Source organism: Mastigoproctus giganteus, chromosome 5 (assembly GCF_048544385.1).
Source record: "Mastigoproctus giganteus isolate SK-2022 chromosome 5, ASM4854438v1, whole genome shotgun sequence".
Taxonomy (NCBI): Eukaryota; Metazoa; Arthropoda; class Arachnida; order Uropygi; family Thelyphonidae; genus Mastigoproctus; species Mastigoproctus giganteus.
In genome coordinates, this window is record NC_143579.1 from 124,917,237 (window position 1) to 124,942,169 (window position 24,933).

The 24,933-nt window shown below is 39.6% G+C and overlaps 2 protein-coding genes across 3 annotated transcripts in view; one reads left to right on the forward strand and one right to left on the reverse strand.

The window, feature by feature from the left end:
* LOC150085684 (vesicular integral-membrane protein VIP36-like) overlaps positions 1-24,933 on the forward strand; it is a 236,019-nt gene that overhangs the window by 200,286 nt on the left and 10,800 nt on the right. The window lies entirely within an intron of this gene.
* The window catches only part of BORCS7 (BLOC-1 related complex subunit 7), a 157,473-nt gene continuing 156,412 nt past the window's right edge, over positions 23,873-24,933 (reverse strand). The window contains exon 5 of the mRNA XM_090373446.1: positions 23,873-23,964. Within this exon, the coding sequence (XP_090229572.1) occupies positions 23,955-23,964 (10 nt within the window). The 3' untranslated portion in view covers positions 23,873-23,954. The remainder of the gene's footprint in view (positions 23,965-24,933) is intronic.

The following is a 24,933-nucleotide window of genomic DNA, read 5'->3' on the forward strand; positions in this document are numbered from 1 at the left end:
CTAATAACCAAATCAATTTTCTAAGAGGAACTTGCATAGTGAATTAGTTGATTCCCCCCCACCATACTTCATCATTAGGGTGTACAGGTTTTAATCATACGATAACTGTCCCTGCTTTTAGGAGGATGATGGCAAGCATACAGTTTCTGTCAACCAGGAGAATTCTTGCAATGTCTTTGTGATCAGATCCATTCATTGATTGAAATGATTTTGTTGTTCTCTGGAGTTTCAACGGGATTATGCAACATCCCATATGGCAAGGCTGACTTGTTCTCGAGCAGAAAGTTTTCATGATCTCCTAACAAGAATTCTGCAAGATCTGTTGGAAAACAAAGTGCACGTTCTTCACATCAGCAGAAATCATTCAAAGATGTATATTGTATTTCTCTCAGTAAATGGATAGAAATATAGTATTGACTTATTGCTGATTTCATCAGTAATTAGATCTAAATTTTGAGGAATCTGACTGTTATGTGGCTGTCTATGGCTTATAGCTACCCAATAGAAGGTTATGGGGCTGACATCATTTTGATGATTTCAGAAAAGCAAACTATACTTAAGGGTAGCATTAGTTGAGGTATATGATGCAAGAAAGCAAGCTTATATATACAGCATCAGCCAAAAAAAAAAAAAAAAAAACTTCCCATTTAGCCCATCCAATCACTCCAGAACTTTGCTTAGTTCAGCTTTAAATTTATTTAAGCTATCAAATTCCACAACAACAGATGGAAGTTTGTTCCAGCAATGAACTACCCACTGGCTAAAGGCAAACTTCCACACAACTATTCTACAACTGTTTTTCCTCAGTTTGAATCTATGCTCCCTCAGGTTCTTAGTCTGAGCAAGTAGAAGTATCCCATCAGCATTGAGCTTGCTCAAACCATTCAAGGCCTTATACACCTCAATCAGATCACCTCGCAGGTGCCTAGTCTCCAGATGCTGCAACTTGCAGAACTTAAGCCTCTCTTGGTAAGAGGATCCCTTCATTCCCTTCACCAATCTTGTTGCCCTTCTCTGTACACGCTCAAGTAAATCTACATCCTTCCTAAAATGAGGCCTTCAGACCTGTACGCGGTACTCAAGGCGTGGCCTGACCATTGCCTTATACGGAGGGATCATCACCTTTTCCCTGCTAGCAAAATGCCTATATATCATTGACAAAACCCCATGACCTGCCCTGGCAGCCTGTCTGCATTGCTCAGAAAACTTCATATCTGCCTGCACAATTACTCCCAGGTCTTTTTCATTTTCTACCACCTTAAGTGTAGTACCACACAGTTGGTACGTTTCTCTGGGGTTACTTCTACCCATATGCAGTACTTTGCATTTGTCAATGTTAAACTTTAGTTGCCACATCTCAGCCCATCTGCCTAACCTTTCTAGATCCTCTAGCATTAGCATACTGTCTTAAATGTCAATAACAACCCTGCCAACCTTTGTATTATCTGCAAACTTGGGCATTAAGCCTGATATACCTTCATCAATATCATTGATAAATACACAAAATAACAATGGGCCCAGCACGACGTAAAGCCCTCTCCATTTATTACCACTCTCTGCTGTCTCCCACTCGACCATCCCTTTATCCATTGCAGCAACTTGCCTTTAATGCCATACCATTCCAATTTGTAGAGCATGTGCAACAGTATCAAAAGCTTTCCTGAAATCCAAGTGTATGATATCAAAATTATTTTTTGCCTCCAGTTCCTTTGTGACCACATTGTAGTATCCAATCAAATTTGTCAGACAAGACTTCCCCTTACCAAACCCATGCTGTGTCTGAACTATTGCTTCTGTCTTGTGTAGGTGATCCTGTATCACCTCTTTAACCAGTGACTCCATTATTTTCCCCAGAATAAAAGTTAAACTGACAGGCCTATAATTATGTGTCACCCTTTGAACCCCTTTTGTGTATTGGGTATACATTTGCATATCTCTGGCCCATGATGACCTCCCCTGAATCTAAGGATGATACCAGCATTAGTTAAGAAATTTTAAAACAAAGAGATATCTGCAGAGAGCAGCTGGAGAGAAAACTCATTATCTAATTTCAAGAAGCAGAAGGCAATCACTAAGATGCAAACTAGTTTAGAAGATCCTTATGCTAAACACAATCAAAATCCTTGAAAATATCAAGACAACTGCTTCAGTTTTTTAATGGAATTTGTCCCCAAATGAGTAATACAATCCAAGGTATCACCAGTACATCAACACTAAGAGAATGCACCTTGGCATACAATGGTAGTGTAAGTCATGATTTTTTTTTTTTTTTTTTTTTGTTACCTTTGAAAGAATTGAGGTGAGTGCAACAGGATAGTTGAATGAGAGGAATTTTTCACCCTTCTTAGGAATTGGTTAGATGTTAGCAAACTTCCATGCATAATGAAAAACATTTGTGGAATAAGAGTGTTAAAAGGAAACATGAAATAAAAGCAAGCATCATCAAGATACTACTTGGCATAAAAGTTCTTCAAAATTCTTTTAATGCCCTTCCCTTAGAAGACACGGTGAGGCATTGAATGAAATATGCTTGGTATGGTAGGCGGTGATATACCAAGGTCATTAATGCCAATGCTAGAGCAAAAGTAAAATGCCCAAAAAATTCAGCTTTATATGTAGGTGAGGATACAACAGAGCCATCAGGTTGTAACAAATGTGGAACCATTGATGGATGGGAGTTGTGATCAATAGCTTTTACCAGAGACAAATGGCTTAACTACCATTTGTCAAGAAACGATTTCTAATCTCACCCTATTCAAAATCGACTTTGGAAGGATTAATAATTGATTTACAATTGTTGCAGGCTTTAGTGTAGGCAGAAAATGAAGCCGGACATTTGGATATGTGCCAGTTATGATATTTTACATTCTGAAGCAAACTTTGCACATTTATTGGAAAACCAAGATAAAATAACATTTTAGGGTGGGACACACAAAAGATTTCATCCCTTCAAGAATGATTTCACTTACACGATATGAGCACGCTTGATTGTAAGATTAAAGCAGTAATCTAACCAAAGAAATAAGGAATAGGAGTTGTGCAAAATATCTCATTTCACATTCTTATAATACCAAACAAATAGGCTAAGAATGGTTGTGTGAGAGTGGCTCCAGTGGTAAAGAGACCATCTCTGAGTAGAGACAGAGAGAGGGGGGATATCAGACTTTGGATGATGTGCGAGAGTTATTTTAATTCTTATTTCAGTTGCTGTTTCTGCATCCAAGATATTTACACTGTTTGTGAGGTTAATGAAAAGTGTTAATCTTGACAAAAAACAACACTTGTAAACAAGTGAGGGAAGTTCATCATAACTTCAGCCATGAAAAGTTGAGATGAAAGAGTTATGCTAAGTTTGCTATTGGCTAAGCAGATTAAACGTTTTTGACACTTGGTGGAATTACCACATTATTTAAATTGCAGTTCATTCCAGGTTTGTCATTGGTGAATCTACAAGCAAGTATATTACAAACTCTTAATCTGGTTGGCCAATAGCAAGCTTAGCATAACTTTTTTCATCTCAATCCCTTTCATGGCTGAGGTTATGATGAACTTGACGGCTAAGGTAAAGAAAGCCAACACGAGAACGATGAGAAATGTCTGATAACTTACGAGGAAAATGTTTCCCGACACCGGACTCAAGCGCTGCTTGTTCAATAAACAGGCGGGAGGTGACATCGGTCTGGAGCCAAAATCGAGAAGGATATATTGATTGACAGGTAGGTGTGGCAAACGATGAAATGATTGGTGGTGGGCACGACAGGCAACAAGCTACTGTGTAGTCTTTAGTTGGCATTATGTGTATTTTTTTTTTTTTTTTTGTAAACCCCAAACATGAGAAGTATTAGAACCTATAGTATTTGGTAACATGCTTGGGTTGGAGGTTGAGAGGACGAAAGAAGGTATTTGTTGACATTGGACTTGAACTTCTGTAGACTGTAATTTTCAGGAAATACGTATGAAGGAAGGTTGTTCCAGAAAATGGCAGTTGAATGAATAAACGAGGAAGATGAAAAGACGGTTCTGTGAGTTTGAAGTTGGACAATAAATGGATGCTGGTGGCACGTGTTCAGACTGTTTTGAAAGAGTAATATAGAAGCCAATTCAGAAGAACAGCGCCCATGAAAATATCTGTAGAAGAGGCATGCAGCAGAAACAGTACGTCTATGAGACAGCGAGTGGAGGGACGATAATTAGATGGGAGGGATTTGTCACCCTTTTTAGGAACTGGCAGGATATGAGCAAATTTCCAAGCAGAAGAAAAAACACCTTTGGAATAAGAAAGTGAAAAAAGACAGCAAAGAACAGGAGTAAGTTCAGGAGCACAGGTTTTGAGAACAAGTGTAGAAACACCATCGGGACCTGGAGCTTTCTTAGCATCAAGATTCGTCAAAATCCTTCTGACATCCTTTTGATGGAAGACCACAGGAGGCATTGAATGGAGCATGTTGGGAATGGTGGGAGGTGTTTTACCAAGATTATTAATACATGAGTTGGAAGAAAAATGGGATGCTAGCAAGTCAGCTTTATCCTTGGCTGAAGTGACAACAGAACCATCTGGTTTGGACAGAGATTTGTTTGTTATTTGTTTTTAGGAGCATTAGCAACCAAGGCCATATTGCTCCGGGATATGCGGTGGTCATTCCCTGACTTTCCCCATCCTCCGTATTTGGTGGTGACGGGCTCGAAACCCGATCTAATCAAGAAGCGTGTGCTACGCACTGCTGCTCCTTCCCACCTGGCTACGGAGGCACCTTGGACAGAGGTGGGAGCAGAGATGGGCAAAAGTTGCAGCCAAGAGACCACAATGCTTGGCTACCATTGGGGCAAAGAAGCAAGTTTTCTACTCTTAGCCTGTCCAAAATCTAGTTTGGACTGATTAATAACTGCTTTACAATTTTTGCGAGCTTTGGTAGGCAGCGAAGAATTAGAAACGAGCCAATTACGATATGCAACGTTCTTCTCTTGAACAGCCTTAGCACATTTATTGGAAAACCAAGGTTTAGATAAAGGACAAGATTTTAAAGTGGAGTGTGGGATAAAGGATTCCATTCCTGCAAGAATAATTTCACTCGCACAATCTGAGCAAACGTTGACATCAGAACTTTTTAAACAGTGATCCGACCAAAGAAAAGAAATCTCGCAGGTCATCCCATTTTGCATTCTTGTAATGCCAAACAATACAAGGTTGGGAATAGCTATGAGATAAAGGCTCCATTGGAGAAGAGACAATCACCAAGTTGTGATCTGAGGTGCCTAATGGACCTCTCACTTTGACCCTGTACTTAGAAGAGTTGTTTTTGAGAAAAAGATCAATCGTGTTGGCTATATGGCTAGGATTGTCCAGCATTCTTGTAGATAAATGAACAATCTGTGCAAGGTCATTAGTAATTGCAAAAGCCTCAGCATCTCGACCAGCAGGGCCGGTGTGACTAGAAAACAGAAGCCGCCTGGAGCAGTGAACATTAAAATCACCAAGGAAAATTACCTCACTGTTAGGAAAGTTGGACTGGAGAAAGTCAAGTTGCAAAGAGAGGAAGTCAAAGAGCTCCAAGTGATTAGTGGAGTTGGGAGAACGGTAGAGATAACAGATGAATTTGACACAATGAGGTAGAGAAATTTTGAGCCAGAGGAGATTCCAAATTACCAAGTCTCTGGCAGGGAATATTGGAACGGATATATGCATAAGTACCACCTTTGAGGCGAAAGGAATCATACAGTGAATAATTTGGGCAACTGAGATGAGCAGTAGTTGAATCAACCAATAACTGAGATTCTGTCAGAAAAAGTATATGGGGTTTGACAGACTGCAAGTGGAAATGGACATCATTGAGATTAGAATTGAGACCACGTATATTTGTGAAATGAACTAGGAAGTGTTTGGGAAGTTTAGATCTTTTCGCAGATAAGCTTACTCTATTAGTTTGACAATTCATGGTGTATTCAATAGTAAGAAAAAGTGGGAGGGACATGCTGTATGAAGTAATGAAATTTTTGGATATGGCCTACACATGGTAAGAATATACCCAGATCTTTGACATAATGTGGCCTCGACAATGCCCCCCCCCCGCATACACACTACTCGGACTCCCTCAGGTTACTATCTGGTCTGGTAGAGGTAGCAAGATTATACATTAGCTGATCCGGAAGCCTCCTAAAGAGTTATCAATAGGTTCAGTCCGGTATACTAACTAGCGGCTGGCCTGCGAACACTGTTTTAGAGCTGTACCCTCGAAATGTAATGAAGATTGGATCTCGCCATGATGTTCATCATAACCTCAAAAGTCATCAGTCATACTGCATGATGGAAGAGATGGGGAAGGTTGACCAGAACTTAGCTCTGGAGACTAAACATGGGTTCCACCACTTCAAGCCTCCGATAAGCAAAGTGGTGGTATTGCACCTGTTGATGAGAGTCATCTACCACCTAGTACTGCCTGGTAACACGGGGGGGGGGGGCACCTCGACCCCTGCTTACATTGCTTCACATCTGGGTGATCACCCACCGTGTGCTTGTGCATGGAGTTATACCCAGGATTACTAACAGTCCCACCATCGTGAAGGTGCAAGCAGAGGATTTGGCTGTCACAGACCATCCGGCCTTCACCAAAATTGGGTCCACTTGACTTGAGTCTTGACTTGGGCACACCTCGACCCCTGCTTACGTTGCTTCACATCTGGATGATCACCCACCGTGTGCTTGTGCATGGAGTTATACCCAGGATTACTAACAGTCCCACCATCGTGAAGGTGCAAGCAGAGGATTTGGCTGTCACAGACCATCCGGCCTTCACCAAAATTGGGTCCACTTGACTTGAGTCTCACCTGAATATCAGTTCCATCAGCGTTTTAGACTCCCAAGTAGCAAATACAGCTTGTCTGGCATATCTGAGAGAATGTCTGTGACAACCTCAAGGATTTATGAGTAAAGAACGGTGCATAATAGTTTTGTGATGAATGGTAAACAGGTAATAGTAGAGATTAATCTTTTAAAGATGGAAGAAATTTGTAAGGAAAATAAAATGTTTGATTTTTTGATGAAAACTAAATTAATAAAAGTTTCGTTCTGTTCATTTTTATGTTCTTCATTATGTTTTTTTTCTCATTTTAAAAAGCAGATTTTTGGAGTCCATGGGTGTTTTTACTATATTGTTGATTTAGGTTTGGTTACGAAAAAAGGAAAAGGATTCTTTATTTTTCTTTATATTTTGTAACCTAACCTTAAATGTTAGGTTAGGAAATAATAGGAAAATTCTTTAAATATATATATATATATAGTGAATAGCTATTGAGGTTGTTGATTGATGTTACGATACGTATGTATCTGCACGAGTGTCTTTAAAAATAAAAGTACAGTAATAAAAAAATTAATATTTTGTTAAACAATTTATGCGCTCGTCCACCCATGATTGTAAAGAAAAAAAGTTAGCTTACCCTCTCCATTTCTGGAGGGGTTCAAGTGGAGGTAACCTGCCCTTTTTTTACCATTATGGAAAGCATTCAATAGGGAAAGTTGCGATTGAGGCAGAGGGAGGGGGGGGTTTCATGTGTTGTTGAGGTGGATCCTGGGATTTCTCCCATCAGCCGCTGTTCTGCATCTTGTGTAGAAGCTTACGCCAAAACCAGTCATTTTTATGTAGTGTGTTGGATGTTTTAGTGTAGTGATATGGTGTGTTGTTATGTTTTTGGCCGGTACCTGGCTCTTATCAGATGGGAAGTAGCAACACCTGGTCACCATGGCCCCATCCCCACTATGTGGAGGCGGCCAGGATCTACTATCACCTGCTGGACTAGCCCAGAGCAAAAGACCCGAGAGAGCCCAAATTAGGATGAAATGAAAAGGCTATAGAAGGAGAAGTTTGGGAGCTGGAGAGGTAGGAAAGAATAGAAGAGAGGAAGATCAAACAGAGGAACCCTCCAATAGTTATAAGGTAGAAGAAATAAAGCAAGACTACCATTGAGGCAAGTGACCATTAGTGCTTCTGAGTGATACTAAACCAATGTTATCGTGTGTTGTGTTCATGCACCAATCAGCACATCGTTTTCCACGCCTACCTGTCAATCAATATATCGTACTCGACTTCTGCTCCAGACCGATAACACCTACTGTCTGTTTACCAAGTGAGCAGCCCTATAGTGCAGTATCGGGAAACTAATTTTCCGCGTAAGTTGTCCGATGTTTCTCGTTGCTCTCGTGTTGGCTTTCTTTACTTTCGCCAACTTGACATTACTGTTTCATCTCAAACTTTTCTTTTCACGGCGGGGGTTTTAGTAAAGCTTGTGACACTTTCTTCTACTACTATGGACAAGTATAGAAATTCAGTTACGGATACATGGTCAGGTGTAGTCCCCTGATGAAATACCTGATCATGTATCAATATTTACTTCTGCTGACATCAGATCAAGCATTTCCTGCATTAACTTTTTACTAAAATTGTTTTCCCCCTATACCTGATGACAGCTATACCATTTTCACTTTATTAATATTTTGTTGTACTAATTTTATCTTACAGTTCCCCACTTTATATTGGCTTGGCAATTCAGCCCATAATTTGCTTAATTCATCATAACCTCTAGGATATTAATATTCTCTCACCTTTCACTAATCTACTACTCTTCCTTTTCTACTTTCCTCACCCTAACAGTACTGGCACCTTGTGTAACTTTTACATCCATTTATACTTATTTAATTTAATTTAATATTAATACAAATTACATATACTCTTGCATCCTTTAATGCTGCTTTGCACTTTTAGGTGCATCTGTTATACCTAATTTATTAATCTTGCTTTCATCGAAACCATTTCATCTACTTTTCTATGTGACTCTTTAAACTTTTCTTTTAAAACCCATTTATATATATATATATATAAGTTGTATTAATAAATTAAATTAAGTATGCATAAATGGATGTGAAAGTTACACAAGGTGCCAGTAACTATAAGGGTGAGGAAAGTAGAAAAAGAAGAGTAGTAGATTTGTGAAAGGTGAAAGAATGTAATTAATATTCATTTATATACAGGGTGTCTCAAAAATATTGGTACAAATGTTTAGGGGAGGTAGGTAACATCTAAAGGAATGTGAATCGCATAGGAACCCATAACCGGAAACGTCACCGTAAGTCGGTACACTGTGCTGTTCATCAGTTCGCGAGAGGGAAAATTTCTGGTTTACTCATTCAAGCAGTAGTCTCCGCATGAAGAGCATGCATTGATATACGAACTGTGAGCTGGCAGACATGCACCTAGTGTATGGATTAGCAGAGGGCAATGGATGAGCCGCTCAACAAATTTATGGAGAATGCTTCCCAGACAGACATGTACCGGACTACCGTTTGTTTGCACGTGTGCATCAAAATTTGTGCGATTATGGGTCATTTAGAGGTAACAGGAGTAGTGTGGGCAGACCTATTCGATGCGAACATCCGCCATGGAAGAAAATGTGTTGAATGCCATCCAGAATAATCCTACTACAAGCACATGTGGCGTTGCCTCTGCCTTAGGAGTGTCTTGTTGCAGTGTACAGCGTGTCTGGCATGACGATTCCTTACACCCCTTTCATCTCCAAAGGGTTCAGTTACTGCTCCCCCAAAATCATCCTGCACGTGTGGCTTTTGCGCAGTGGTTTCTGCAAGAAAATGTTCAAGACTTGAATTTTCCAGCCTATGTTTTGGTCACGGATGAGGCTTATTTCACTCAAGAAGGCTTATTCAATCAGCACAATGCTCATGTGCGGGCTCACAACAACCCACACGGTGTGCGCCCCCATGCGGCACAACACTGCTTCGCAATAAATGTGCGGGCAGGTATGGTCGGTGACTGCTTAGTCGGCCCATACCTCTTACCATCACTCTTGAACAAGTCCTACCAGGGTTACTTGACGATGTTCCAGCAAATGTGAGACGCAACATTTGGTTTCAACATGACGGGGCACCTGCCCATTATGGAGGTGCATTCGTGACCATTTGAACAGGCGTTTTGGGCGTCGATGGATTGGCTGAGGTGGACCCGTTGCCTGGCCCCCATGCTCACTTTATTTATCGAGCCTTGATTTCTTTCTGTGGGGGGGGGGAGCCTCAAATCTATCGTGTATGAATCGCCTGTGGAGACGGAATTGGACCTTGTGGCGAGACTCGTCTGCGCTGCTGCTACTGTCAAAGAAACTCCAGGTGCTGGAGTGCAATCCATGCTGCGTCCGTGTCACGCTTGCATCGCGTCTCATGGTGGAACCTTCGAGCATCTGTTGTAACATCATGAAATGCATCCATCTCGTACTCCATTGTTAATATTATGTCAAATAAATGTTTGCCACTAATTACTGTCTTGTGTCATTTCTGCTCCTTGTGCCTCTGCTACTACTTTCCCGTGACGTAATAATAGTAGTAGCAGTGGCATTTGATGCAAGAAAGCGCAAGTGTATAAGCTTATGCAGCATCAGCCAAAAAAAAAAAAAAAAAAAACAACACACCATTCCCTCCAAATGCCTGTCCAGTTCCTCCTTAAATTTATTCAACCTATCAACTTCCACAACGACAGATGGAAGTTCGTTCCAGCAATTAACCACCCGCTGGCTAAAGGCAAATTTCCGCACATCTAATCTACATCTGTCTTTTCTTAATTTGAATTTATGCCCCCTTAGGTTCGTAATCTGAACAAGTGGAAGGATCCCATCAGAATTCAGCGTGCTCAACTTAATTTACGTTTCCAGTTATGGGTTCCTATGCGATTCACATTCCTTTAGATGTTACCTACCTCCCCTAACGTTTGTACCAATATTTTTGAGACACCCTGTATATATATAAATTACATTCTTTCACCTTTCACAGATCTACTACTCTTCTTTTTCTACTTTCCTCACCTTTATAGTTACTAACACCTTAGTGCAAAGCCAATTAATAGTCTTTCGGTGAGATGCCAAAGAAATATGATAAATTTTTAGAACACCTAATACACAAGATTTTCTCTATTGTAAATGGTAACATAACAAGATAGCCTTGTGTATCATATGTTGATGTGATTTTTTTCAATTTTAAAGCAGTGGAAACATAACCCCAGGGGGCTCACATCTGGTGAGTTTGGGCTTGGCACACCCAGTGTCCTGCGCTGGATATCATCACACACTCTCTCTCTCTCTCAGGGTAACTTGGAAATTTATTTATTTATTTTTTTTTGGCTGGTGCAGCATAAGCCTCAGGCTTCCTTGCACTATATGGCTAATAATAATAATACCTTAATTAGACATTTGCAAACAAATAAGCATAGCGACAGCATGCAATGCATAAAAAGAAATGCAAAACAGATTTTTCTTTTCATGTGACAGTGACAAACATGCCAAATGTTTATTTGCAATCTTCCTCTGAGTGCAGGCATTGTTCAGAAATGTTTCCCGATAGTGAAATAGCAAAAAAAAAAAGTTGTAGAAAGACAAAACAACAAATTTTTAATGAAATTGCATGGAGAAGGAAAGAAAAGGTAATGATGGTTCTGAAAAATATGCTATGGTTAAAAAAAAAATAATAAATGAAAATGTCAAAATGAAAGCTGCTTGCTCTCAGTGCTGGCATTGGAAGGTGACTCTGCAGGGTACATTGGGCATAACGTGAAAGTATGTGGCCCTTAAACAATTGACTTGCACTTAGTGTAAAATGATAGACCTAAAAATTGAAGTAGAAAAGGTATTAAATGAGGAGGTTGAGCATTTGTAGATAATAGTCCTTGTCATCCCACTAATTTATGTGCTCTCAAAAGGAGCCTGCATACTTTCCTGTAAAAGTGGATGAATTCTTGGTAAACATTTACTACTATCTAGAAATAAGAGCTAAAAGGAAAAATAGATTTAAATAATTTCAACTGATGCCTGCCACTAAAGTAAAAAAGATTTTGAAGCTTATGTGACTATCTTTGGTTAAATGTTTAAGACTGGTAAAACTGTGGTAACCTTGACAAGTCTGTTTAAATAAGATTAGTAGTAGTCAGAAAAGGTAATATGAGCACTTTTCAGGGCTACCAAATAGAAAAGTACACTGTGACCACTAGTGAGTACCATTACTCATATCCAAATCGATGAACATAAGAAAAAACCTTCAGAATTGCCAACTTTTGGTAAAAGCAACCAAGCATGGTTGCTTATAATTCTAGGCATGTTATCCTCACTCATGTAGAAAGTCCATTCGTGTTTTCTTTTCTGGTTGAATAAAATAAAGTATTGCCAATGTTTGAAAATATGGAGGTCATATTGAAGGATGTTCCATGCAAATTTATTTTACCAACCATTATCAAATCTTCTATTATGTATATAAAGTGCTTAGCATCATAATACACAGCCATTTCTGTATAAACAGAAAATTTTTAAGGTGGGCATCGTTTTAGGTTATATCTCATATTGTGAATACCTTCACAACAAGTTGCCATGATATTGCACTACTTCGAATAAGTAACGCTTCACCTAAGGAGAAGACTAGTGTTACTTATTCTCAGATAGGTACCACCACCCAGACAGCACTGTTTCAAATGGCTATTTGGCCCTTCATCAGTGAGTGGGTAGGTACCCAAGTGATGCAATGATGGCAAAAACAGTTATGAAGTATAACTCCACAATATGAGAGATGCCTGATGGTGTATGATGTATTTAGACTAAGGCGCATTTAGGGCTAGAGCCTCAAGCTGCGAACAAATTTAGACTATGTATATAAAGTGCTTAGCATCATAATAGAATTTGATGATGATTTGATCATTATGATGCTAAGCACTTTATATACATAGTCTAAATTTGTTCGCAGCTTGAGGCTCTAGCCCTAAATGCGCCTTAGTCCAAATCTTCTATTTTAAAAATTGATTACCTTAGTTTCTATTGCCAGGGTTGTCTAAAACAAGAGAACATTCTGTTCTTTACTCATTGAGAAATTAACTTATGGCAGCATGTGACTACATTGTGCACAAAGTTCCCATTTAAAAATGTTCTTATAAATGGGGAGGTAACTCAAATTTCATCAATTGGCAGTGCATTTTTAAATCTGAAATTTTTTGTGGATAAATTTCCAGTATTTATTGGTGCCATTAAAGATAAAGAAATAGATGTTTTATACCATCGGTTCTGTCAATCCATCAAGGTCTGAGAACCTACCAGATACTATTGTGAAAGAAGAAAGAATTGATGTGCAGATGTTCTTGGTTGGGGAATTGAAAAGTGCACAAGTTAGATTGAAATATAATAATTCCTCATAGCAGTACTGAGTTTTAGCCAGGTTAGAAAAACAAAACCTCAATTCAGATCTCTTTCTGGTGAAGCATTTGGAAATGCTCCACCTAGGAAGGACTGCCACTGATACAAACATACCCTTGTTCTCTTTGACTCAACATGTCTGATGAGGGCAAAGTCTGCAAAAGTGTCTTTTTTGAAGCAATAAAAATCAGCTTATGTCTAATAAAATTCACAGACAGAAAAATGTCATGTTAGGTAAAGTAATGTTTAAAAGCATACTGTACTGTACACAATCTTATGGCTGTATTTTAATAGAAAATGCATATTTTGCCAGTGAGATTCAAGTTATAGTGCATTATGGACTTGAAAGGGGGAAAAAAGATTTTTTACAAAAAAAAATCTGCTTTCCTCCTGTTTTTTTGGATAGCACTGCTGTTTTTTTTTTTTTTTTTTTTTCTTCTTCTGTTTTGGCCTATAACCCGTTTTAAAGTACCCTGATCTCTAGTTTTTTGTAATTCAAAAGTTGGTAATGATTGGTTTGTGTTTTGAGAAAATGTATTAATCAGCATTAGTGAAATGATGTGATTTTATTATACTGTCACATCATTTTATTTACCTTGAAAATATTTCGATATAGAAGCACAGTTAATCTTAAATTTAGCATACCATTCTGGTTAATTTACAGCAGAATTGCTGTGCATCTAATTCAGTTAGGGATCAGTTTTCTGCTTCAAATATCAAATTTTGATATGAATAATATTTTGGCTGGCCATCCTTCGTGTACTCTCATGTCCAATAGACTGTCTAGGGTCAGGTGAAAGGCTATATGCTTCTGGAAACAGACTATTTACAATGGCAGAAATAGAATAACATCTTCAAGATGCATTTAAAAATGATACAGTGGGTAATTATGGTTTGAATTGGTAAGGGGTGTTTTTTCCAGAAATGAGCAGGACATGATATCAATGGTTTCACTGTTGATGATCCTGCTCAGATAGCTGATAATCTGAATAAGTATTTTGCATCTACATTCACAAATGAGGTTATAAAGGGTGGAAAATGCCAGAAGTTAATCAAACTGTAACAGGGTGCTTAATGATTTTATAATAACTGAGAGCAAAGTGGAGGAGAAATTGTTGAAGTTAAACATAAGAAAGGCACCTGGGGTGGATGGGATCTATCCAGTTATATTAAAGGAAGCAAGCAAACCATTAGCCATAATTCTGAGAGCATCCTTGGACGGGGAAGTCCCCATGGACTGGAGATGTGCAGCTGTATCTCCAATTCACAAAGGAAGATCGAAGGGGGACATGAGTAATTACAGACCAGTTAGTTTAACTTCTGCTCTGGGGAAAATAATGGAGTCACTGGTTTAATATGTATTGCAGAATCATCTATGTAATTATCTCTTTTATTATCCTTTACAATATCAAATATTTGCATATACAGGGTGATTCACTACCAGTGCGACAAACTTGCAGGAGGTGTAGGGGGCACAAAGACGAATCGGAATCACATAGAATTGCAGGGTCCGAAATGCCTTCGTCATGCGGTAGAGGATGTTGAATGGGAGGTCGCGTGAACAGCAATCCCGCTGGAAGTCAGCATTTGCGAACCGGTTCCCGAGGCAGTAGGATGGATGAGTATTCAAACGTTGAACTGGCCGACATGCACCATGCGTATGGAGCTGTGGACTGTAACGGGCGCGCCGCTCTGAGCTTGTACCAGGAATGTTTCCCGCACAGGCATGCTCCTCATCATACGATTTTCGCACGTGTGCACAGAAGGTTATGTGAGACTGGTTGTTTCACGAGAGGTATCATGAATCGAGAGCGAAAGACGAGGACGCCAGACAATGAGGAGTATGTCCTACGTTTTGCAGAAGGCAATCCGAGTACGAGTACGCGAGAGTGATGGGCCAACGATTGGGTATTTCCCAATCCACTATATGGAGGATAATGTCAACAAACCAAATGAGTTCGTACCATCTGCAACGCGTCCAATCATTGGAGCCTGTGGATTATCCACTCCGGAGGACTTTTGCTACTTGGTTTCTTCAACAGAAACGGTTCGCAAATGCTGACTTCCAGCGGGATCGCTGTTCACGCGACCTCCCGTTCAACGTCCTCTACTGCATGACGAAGGCATTTTGGACCCTGCAGTGCTGTGTGATTAGTCTTTGTGCCCCCAACACCTCCTGCAAGTTTGTCGCACTGGTAGTGAATCACCCTGTATGTCTTAACTTGAATAGATACACCAGTGAGTCATTATGCAAATTGAAGCAACTGCAGGTTACAGCATGTGTGCAGGTTGGGACACTGTATAAAAAACACTTGATACTGAGATCTGTTAATCAGTGTTACTCTTGTTATTCAAATGGGAAAGGCAGCAGACTTAAGCAAATTTCACAAAGGCCAAAATTGTAATGGCCAGATGACTGGGTCAGAGCATATCCAAAAAAAAAAAAAAAAAAAAAACAAATTATGATATTAGGGTCCCCTGTAAATGATTACATCTACCCATATTTATTTTGTCTGTAAATTGCATGTGTTCTCTGGTTTCTGTAGATTTGTCTGTTTGCTGGACAAAAAAAAAAAAAAAACCCAGTTTCTGGGCGGGGGGGGGACCTTGCTATCTATGTCTGAGGCCGACTAACTCAGCCACAGAATGAAAAAAGCCCACTAAAGTTCCTCACGTCATTGACAGGATTCGAACCCGGGCCTTTTCTACCCGGTGTAGGGAGGATGGTGATGATACCACTGTGCTACCCGCGCAGACAGTCAGAGCATGCTCACAGTCAGCACCTACCGAAAGTTGTCAGAGGAGGGGAAACCCACAGACCGCCGGCGAGGTGTTGGACAACCACGGCTCATCGATGCTCGAGGTGAGCGAAGGCTCTCCTGGATGGTACATGGCAACACAAGGGTGACTTTGGCACAACTCGCTGGTAATTGGAATGCTGGTGACGGGAGTAATGTGCCACAACACACAGTACATCAAACCCTGCTGAAAATGGGGGGCTGCATAAATGCAGGTCACTCCAAGTGCCCATGCTAACCATGGTTCACCGGAGACAGTGCCTACAATGGGCATGTGAGCATCGAAACTGGAACTTGAATGATTGAGAGAAGGTCGTCTGGTATCACGTTTCCTGTTGCACCAGTGGACGGCCTGGTATGTGTGCGTCATTTATCTGAGGAAGTGTTGCCGTCTGGATGCACTGTGGGACAAAAATAAGCCAGAGGTGTCATGCTTTGGACGATGTTCTGCTGGGATACCCTGGGTCCAGTCAATGTGCCGGGCATTCTGACCTACCATCTACCTAAACATCATTGCTGACCAGGTACACCCTTTCGTGGTAATGGTCTTCCCCTCTGGCGGCGCCATCTATCAGCAAGATAACGCACCGTGCCACACTGCCCAGATTGTTCGAGACTGGTTCACAGAACACGAGGAAGACTTCCAGGTATTGCCCTGGCCTCCAAATTTTGCAGACATCAATCCCATCAAGCATCTGTGGTTTGTGTTGGAACAGCAACTCCAATGTCCAGAATCTCAACCATCACCTTACAAGAGTTAAAGGATCTGCTGGTTACGTGTTGGTACCAGATACCACAAGACATGTTTAGAAATCTTGTAGCATCCATGCCTCACCGAATACGAGCTGTTTTGGCTGCACGTGGAGGACCAACATCATATTAGGTAGGTGGTCATAATGTTTTGGCTCATTGCTGTATGTGTTTCTGTAGATTTAATTGAACAAAAACATTTTTGTTCACCTTTGTCCAATATCATATCGTTTTTCATTGCTAAATTGATGAGCTACTGTTTAAAATGAGGCCACAAATGAACTGTAATAGTGTAAATATAAAATACAGTAATACCCCGAAGTTACGCGATAGGTGGGTCCGACGAAAATCGCGTAAGTCGAATTCTCGTAAGTCGGGGTACAACTTTGCATATAAATACATATAAATTTTGCTTAATTGGGACCAAGGACTAAAAAAACACTAGTTTAGAAGAAAAATATTAATAAAATTGCAGTTCTTTATACATATTAATACAAAATATGTATTAAAAAACAAATGACTTACGTTAAAAAAAGTTATTTCGATGTCGATGGCTTCATAAAATCTAACAAATTCGCCTGACGACACAGCGCCTTCTTTTTTTCACGCAGAATTTCTTCGTAGCAAGCTAATAATTTTTTTATTCCTTGCTTTGTAGCTATAACGCGTTCTTCGTTGGAGTCTGTTTTCTAAAATTTTTAAGCCCTTTACAATTGAGTCCTTTTCAATTTTCAACCTGTCAAGTTTGCAATTGTCATGTGCTTTTCGCCGTTGCTTCGTTTAGGCCTGTAGCACGTGCAATATCACATGGTCTTTCATTTCGCTCAAAGCGTTTCACAATTTTATATTTTTTCTCTATCGACAGAGGCGGACTGGCCATAAGCCTTACCGGGGAAACCCCGGTGGGCCAGTGTGATTTTGGCCATAAACCATAGTATGAGGCCACTATAAATTTTCCCGGGTAAGAATTTTTGATCCATCCACCTCTGTTTATCGATAATTGCTTTTCTTTTTCTCTCTGAATCTGCAGTGTCTTCACCAGGACGCTTCCTTTTCACACCTTTTAATTAAGTATTTTACTCATTTTTAGGGAATAAAGCACAATTACAAAACGAGGAGGCACGCTTGATATGCATAAACAAAGCTGCGCGCATGTAGCAACTGAATAAACAACACCATAAAGGCAGAGATACACTATTAACACCTCACATTTCTAGGGGTTACTACCATAAAACAATAAAAATCCAGTTGCATTTCTGCTAGTGAAATCTGTTATAAACTGGTAGTAAACTCGATCTAATTGCATTTGCGATTATACCGATAGCTGGAATTGTGTTGGTTTTTACGTTATTATGGTGAAATGTGTTTCCCCTTCACTGATATAAAAAACATAAAAGCAGCAGCAAAGTTGAATTTTGTTCATCTTTCGCTCTCATTCTCCGCCGTCGCACCGTATATCGATAACATATGAAAAACGACCTTGAAGATAGTGGGCGGCAGCGTTGCCAAACGAAAAAATCAAGAACCGCGTAACTCCGAGTTCGCGTAAGTCGGGGTATTACTGTATATAAAAATCTTTTTATTGCAATCTTTTATTTTATTAAAAACCTTTTTGTATATTTGCTGTGTTAGGAAATATTGTTTGAGTTGAATTCTCAAAGAATAAATATATATCGATTATGACAAAAATTTAGGGACATATTTGTTTTAATGTGTGTTTGCAGGAGAAAATCCTAATTTCTGGGGAAGAAGGGAACCGTGCTACCCTCACCCGATAGCAACTAACTCCCCAATAGATATATATAAAAAAAAAAAAACCCAATAAAACTACTGTACAAACGAGATTCGAACATGGGCCTTTTTCAGCGCTGTGAAATAGTAATTGTAATCATTGTGCCAGCCGTGAGAGCCTCCCTTTTTTAAGGTATTACAATTGGTATAGGCCAACAGATGCACAGAAATTAGGTTGTACCATCAGACAAAAAAAAATTGCCTTACACAATCGTACAAAAGTATTTGGATCACATTCCAAATTTATGAATGGTATGAAGTGTTTTAATGTTTAAAACACTCCCATGTACTGTTTTAATCCAAACTCATAAGGACCATGAATAGATTTCAAGACCAGTTGCATAACTTTTATGGAAAACAACTTTGGGATACAAGTAGGTCTTGTTTATTTCCCACCAGAACGATAAGAACCCTATCCAGCTCCTTCAGTAGAAGAAGCCAAAAAAAAATCAAATCCATCTTTATCGCCAAGTAACCTTCAGGGAATGGCAAAGACCCTCATTTCACCAACTGTTCAAGAAGTACAGAAAACAAAGGACAATCCAGAATCAGAAGACAGTTCTTGGGACCATCAACTTTCACATCAGTTACCCTTTAAATTGTCCAAGAAAACACCAACTACCATGGTCAGTCATCACCAGGCAAGATACTGTTCTACATGAAGAAACTGCTGCATTAATGGACACTCCTCTTCATGAACTAATATTATTAGTGGAGTTCTTCAGATTTTAGTGCAGTAACTCTTATTGTTTGCAATATTTTTAACGATATTGATGAAAGCGTATCAAGTTTAATGTCTAAGTTTGCTAATGATGTTGTTGGCAAGCTGGTTAATGACAGTAACTGACTTCAATAACAAATACAGAAATTAGGCAAATGGACTCAGTGGTAACTGTTGTTGTTGTTTTAGTATTTTAGGTGCATCACCAACTTAGGCCATATTGATGACTCTATTGAGGTAGTGGAGAAATTCTGTAGGGAAGTGGAAGCCAGAAGCTTATCAAATAGCAGGGAGCTGAATGATTTTATAATAACCTAGAGCAGAGTGGAGGAGAAATTGTTGAAGTTGAACATAAGAAAGGCACCCGAGGAGGTGGTGGGATTTATCTAGTTATATTAAAGGAGGCAGCAAAGGAAGTAAGCAAACCCTTATCCATAATTATGAAAGTTGATGGGGTGCATAATTATGAAAGTTGATGGGGTGCATTTTAGGTGCATCACCAACTTAGGCCATATTGATGACTCTATTGAGGTAGTGGAGAAATTCTGTAGGGAAGTGGAAGCCAGAAGCTTATCAAATAGCAGGGAGCTGAATGATTTTATAATAACCTAGAGCAGAGTGGAGGAGAAATTGTTGAAGTTGAACATAAGAAAGGCACCCGAGGAGGTGGTGGGATTTATCTAGTTATATTAAAGGAGGCAGCAAAGGAAGTAAGCAAACCCTTATCCATAATTATGAAAGTTGATGGGGACCGTCTTTCGAGGTCCCTAATTCACGAAGAGATTCTTTACTTGCAAAGGGTGACACGAGTAATTACAGATCTGATATTTTGTTCCAGGGAAAATAGTGGAAGCACTGCAGGATCATCTAGACAAGACTGCAGTTATAGTTCATACACAGCATGGGTTTGTTACGGGGAAGTCCTGTCTGATTAATTTGGTTGGATACTATGATGTGCTCACAAAGGAACTGAATGCAAAAAATAATTTTGATATCATATACTTGGATTTCAGGAAAGCTTTTGATACTGTTGCACATGGAAGACTGCTGTACAAATTGGAGCACTATGGCATTAAGGGATGGTTAAATGGGAGAAGACAGAGTAGTAATCAATGGACACTGCTCATCGTGGACTAATGTTATTAGTGGAGTCCTTCAGGGTTCAGTGTTGAGTCCATTATTGTTTTCTGTATTTATAAATGATATTGAGGATGGTATATCAAGCTTAATGTCCAAGTTTGCAGACGATACAAAGTTTGGCAGGGTTGTCAAGGACACTACTGACACAACAGGATCTGGAAATTTTTTTTTTTTATTTGGTAGTTGTTGGCGCATCGGCTTCTGTGGCCATATTGCACCTCCCAAGGTTTTTGCAGTACTTTGATCCAAGCCCGAGGCGGGAATCGAACCCGCGACCTTTGGGTTGCCGGGCAGGTACTTTACCCACTCGGCTAGCCCGGTCGGCCGGATCTGGAAAGGTTGAGCAGATGGGCTGAGAGGTGGCAAATGAAGTTTAACACTGACAAATGTAAAGTACTACATATGGAAACAGCAACCCCAGAGCAACGTATCAACTCTGTGGTACTACACTGACAGTGGTAGAGAATGAAAAGGACCTGGGGGTAATTGTGCAGGCAGATATGAAGTTCTCTGAGCAGTGCAGATGGGCTGCAAGAGTAGCTCATGGTGTCTTGTCAATGATATACAGGAATTTTTCTAACAGGGATAAGGAGGTGATTATTCCCTTGTATAAGGCAATGGTCAGGCCACACCTTGAATACTGTATACAGGTCCTCATTTCAAGAAGGATGTAGAGCTGCTGGAACAAGTACAGAGAAGGGCAACAAGATTAGTGAATGGAAAAAAGGGGTACTCTTACGAAGAAAGGCTTAAGTTTTGCAAATTACAGTGTCTGGAAACTAGGCACCAGCGAGGTGATCTGATAGAGGTGTATAAAGCCTTGAATGGTTTGATCATGCTCAATGCTGATGGGATTCTTCCTCTTGCTCAGAATAATCACCTGAGAGGGCATAAATTCAAATTGAGGAAAGACAGATGTAGGATAGACGTGCGGAAATTTGCCTTTAGCCAGCAGGTAGTTGGTTGGTGGAACAGACTTCCATCCCTTGTCGTGGAAGTTGATATCCTAAATAAATTTAAGGCGCAGCTGGACAGGTATTTCGAACGAACGGAGGGGTGAAGTGGTTTTTTTTTTTTTTTTTGGCTGATGCTGCATAAGCTTGCTTTCTTGCATCATATGCCTCTACTAATGCTAATATACAGGAATTTTGCTAGTAGAGAAAAGGGGGTAATTATCCCTTTGTATATGGCAATGGTCAGGCCATGCCTTGAGTACTGCAAACAGGTCTGGAGGCCTCATTTTAGGAAGGATGTAGAGTGCTTGAGTGAGTTCAGAGAAAGGCAATAAGATTGGTGAGTGCAACGAAGGCTAGTCGATTGAGTTCTGTAGATTGCAGCGTCTGGAGACTAGCCACCTGCAAGGCGATCTGATTCAGGTGTATAAGACTTGAATAGGTTTAGCAGGCTCAATTCTGATGGGATTCTTCCTCTTGCTCAGATTACAAACCTGAGGGGGCATAAATTCAAATTGAGGAAAGACAGTTATAGAATAGATGTGTGGAAATATGCCTTTCAGCTGTTAGTTGATTGCTAGAACAAACTTCCATCTGTCATGGAAATTTGATAGCTTAAATAAATCCAACGAGGAACTGGACAAACATTTAGAGGTATTGGATGTGTGAAATGTTTTTTTTTTTTTTTCCCCTTTCTGATGGCCTGTTTATTACTAGCATTACATGCTACATAAGCTTGCTTTCTTGCATCACAAGCCTCAACTACTACATCACTCCATATAAGAATTGTGCTTATTGCTTTTAATGTGGAATGATTTCAGTTCATGTTTACTTATTGCAACATGACTACCAAAAGCAAAAATGAAACAAAGACTAACATTTGTTTGACGGAATTCAGTTGGCAGATTAACCTTATGGTAGTCTTTGAACCTGCAACTGAATTGTTTAGCTAGAGCTTGACGTACTGTAAGTTTTTCATTCAATTATTTAGCCAGAGCTTATCTTTGCAGTACTCACCTATAAATCTATAAATTAAGAAAGTGAATTAATAGAATGTGAAAAAAATTAAGATTAAACTATTTAAAAATGCTTTAAGGAAGAAAAGAAGTGCACAATTTTTTCCCAGGTTGTCGTCTATAAAGGAATCGGAATAGTGTATTAAAACCCAGGAGACTTCAACATCATCATCAGTTGGTTTCATGGCAAGAGAACGTAACAGGCCTCAACTCCCAGGATGCATTACTGTATCGCATGTGGGAAATTTAACACGTGCTAGGTGCCATATTGGTGGAAAGTTTGTCAGTAATTTAGCATTCAGCACTACATATGATGTGTTTTGTTGAAACCAGAGTGTGACTGCAAGATTGTGCGTGTTAGCTAAGTTCAGTTATGGAGTGGTTTGACTGTAAACTATTATTGGTACTCAGGATTGGGCATCCTGCTGGTATGGCACCCCCCCCCCCGGCGGATGCAGGACTTTGTGCTATAGCACAGACTATTGGAACAGGCCCGGCTTTACATGACGTCGAACGTGCGCCGGGATTTGGCTGTCCAGGGGGTCCAGGGAAAGCTGCTCCCTGGTGGAAAAATGGTCTGACATGGATAACACATACTGCAGTATTGTAGTGTGTGTTAATACTATGTCAGGCCCATTGAACAGGGATTATTTCCTCACTGAGACATTAGGTGGAGATAAGCATATGCCTAGGGGCCGCCATAAACAGGGAACATGTAAACTATTATTATGATCCAGATTTGATGATTGTGCTACCTATATAGCACGCATTGTGGTTTTGTTGGCAACAAAACTTTATTTCACCTTTTACCTTCTATAAATTCATTTTCTTAATTTACGGATATAGAGGTGAGTACTGCAATGAAAAATAAGCTCTTGGTAAATAATTTAATAAAATATTTGAAGCATACCATTGTGAAGGCAGAGTTTGTTCATTTTCAGTATTGATAAAGTTGAGAGTAGTGTCTCCTGGTTAGATCATCTGACACCGTGACATGGCTGTTTATTTTATATCATTGGCTAGAATGTGCCACAAAGGTACAGTTGTGGAATTCTTAGCATATACTGAAGATTGAAAAAGAAGTGTGACAGCCAGGTGGAACAACAAATGATGCACTGAAAAAAATTTTTTTTACTACAACTAATATTGATTTATCCGTTGTCACAAAGCATCACATAATTAAATCTATTACTAGCATCTATTAATAATCTATTAATATAATCTAATTTAACATATAATCTATTAATTACATGTTATTAATAATATTTTAAATGAATATGCAATAAAAAAAAGCAAGTTTTATGCAGCAAAAAGGAAGTTTCATTGTTAGTGTTATGTCCAGAACACAAGTCTTGTTAATGTTATGTTCTAAAAATAATTAAAAAAAAACATACACATACATAAAACATTATGTTTTCTGGAATTGGTTATATTATGAAGTTAAAAATAATATAACCAGAGGTGAGATCTTTGCATTATATGGTCTTTTTTCTTCAAGGGCTTTGCTTTTACACTTGCAATTTTAAGACTGCTCTTAGCCACTTCAGTGGAATACATCTGCAAAACACTATTTCTTTCTGTAAAATAAATTGTTATATAACTAAGAAAATATCTGATATGGTTGTCATAAGCATTTTACTATACAACTGTGTATGTAATTGTATTATATATTTATACTTTATTAGGTATACCTACCTAATTGTGAGTAGGTTTCCCTTTAGCCCTAGAACAGCCTGGATTCATCACGTCATGGACCCAGTGAGATGCTGAAAATGCCATAGGTATGCTGAACGATGTTGACTTAATTGTTTCCCACAGGTGCCCAACTCAATTGAAATTTAACTAGAGAGGACAATGCAGCAACTGTCATTCCAGGAATCAGTTCTGGCCTTGTGACATGGCACATTATCTGTTGTTTCAGTTAAGGAATCCACTTGGAAACAATTTCCAGATAACCTGTGGCATCCAAATGTTGCTTCACTCATATCAGAGTGCTCAATATGCATCAAGAAAACACTCCCCATGCTATGTTGCTGCAACCAGTTTTGCATTGTTGACACCTGGTAGGATGGACCCATGGACTTATGGGTTCATGGGTCCATTCTGTGAGGTGTAAACAATGCAAGCTGGCTAGATAAGAATGAATTTCTGTTCTTTGATCAGCATGAAACAGCAAAAACCAGGATTCTTTAGCCAAGAAATGTTTTTCTAATCCTCCACTGTCCAGTTTTGGTGTACCTGAGTTCCTTTTGGTGTACCTTTTTGCTGACAGGAATGGAACTTTTCCCAGTTCAGTTGTAACAAATTGCACAAATGTATGTAAGCCGACTGGGCTAGCCGGATGGGTAAAATGCCTGCCTGGCAATCCAAAGGTCGCTGGTTCGAATCCCGCCTCGGGCTTGGATCAGAGTAGTGCAAAAACCTTGGGAGGTGCATTATGGCCACAGAAGCTGATGCGGCAACAACTAACAACAACAGCAGCAGCACAAGTGTACATGCTCTTATAAAGTGGCCACCCAGTATCTTGTATATAAGGCTGTATTTCT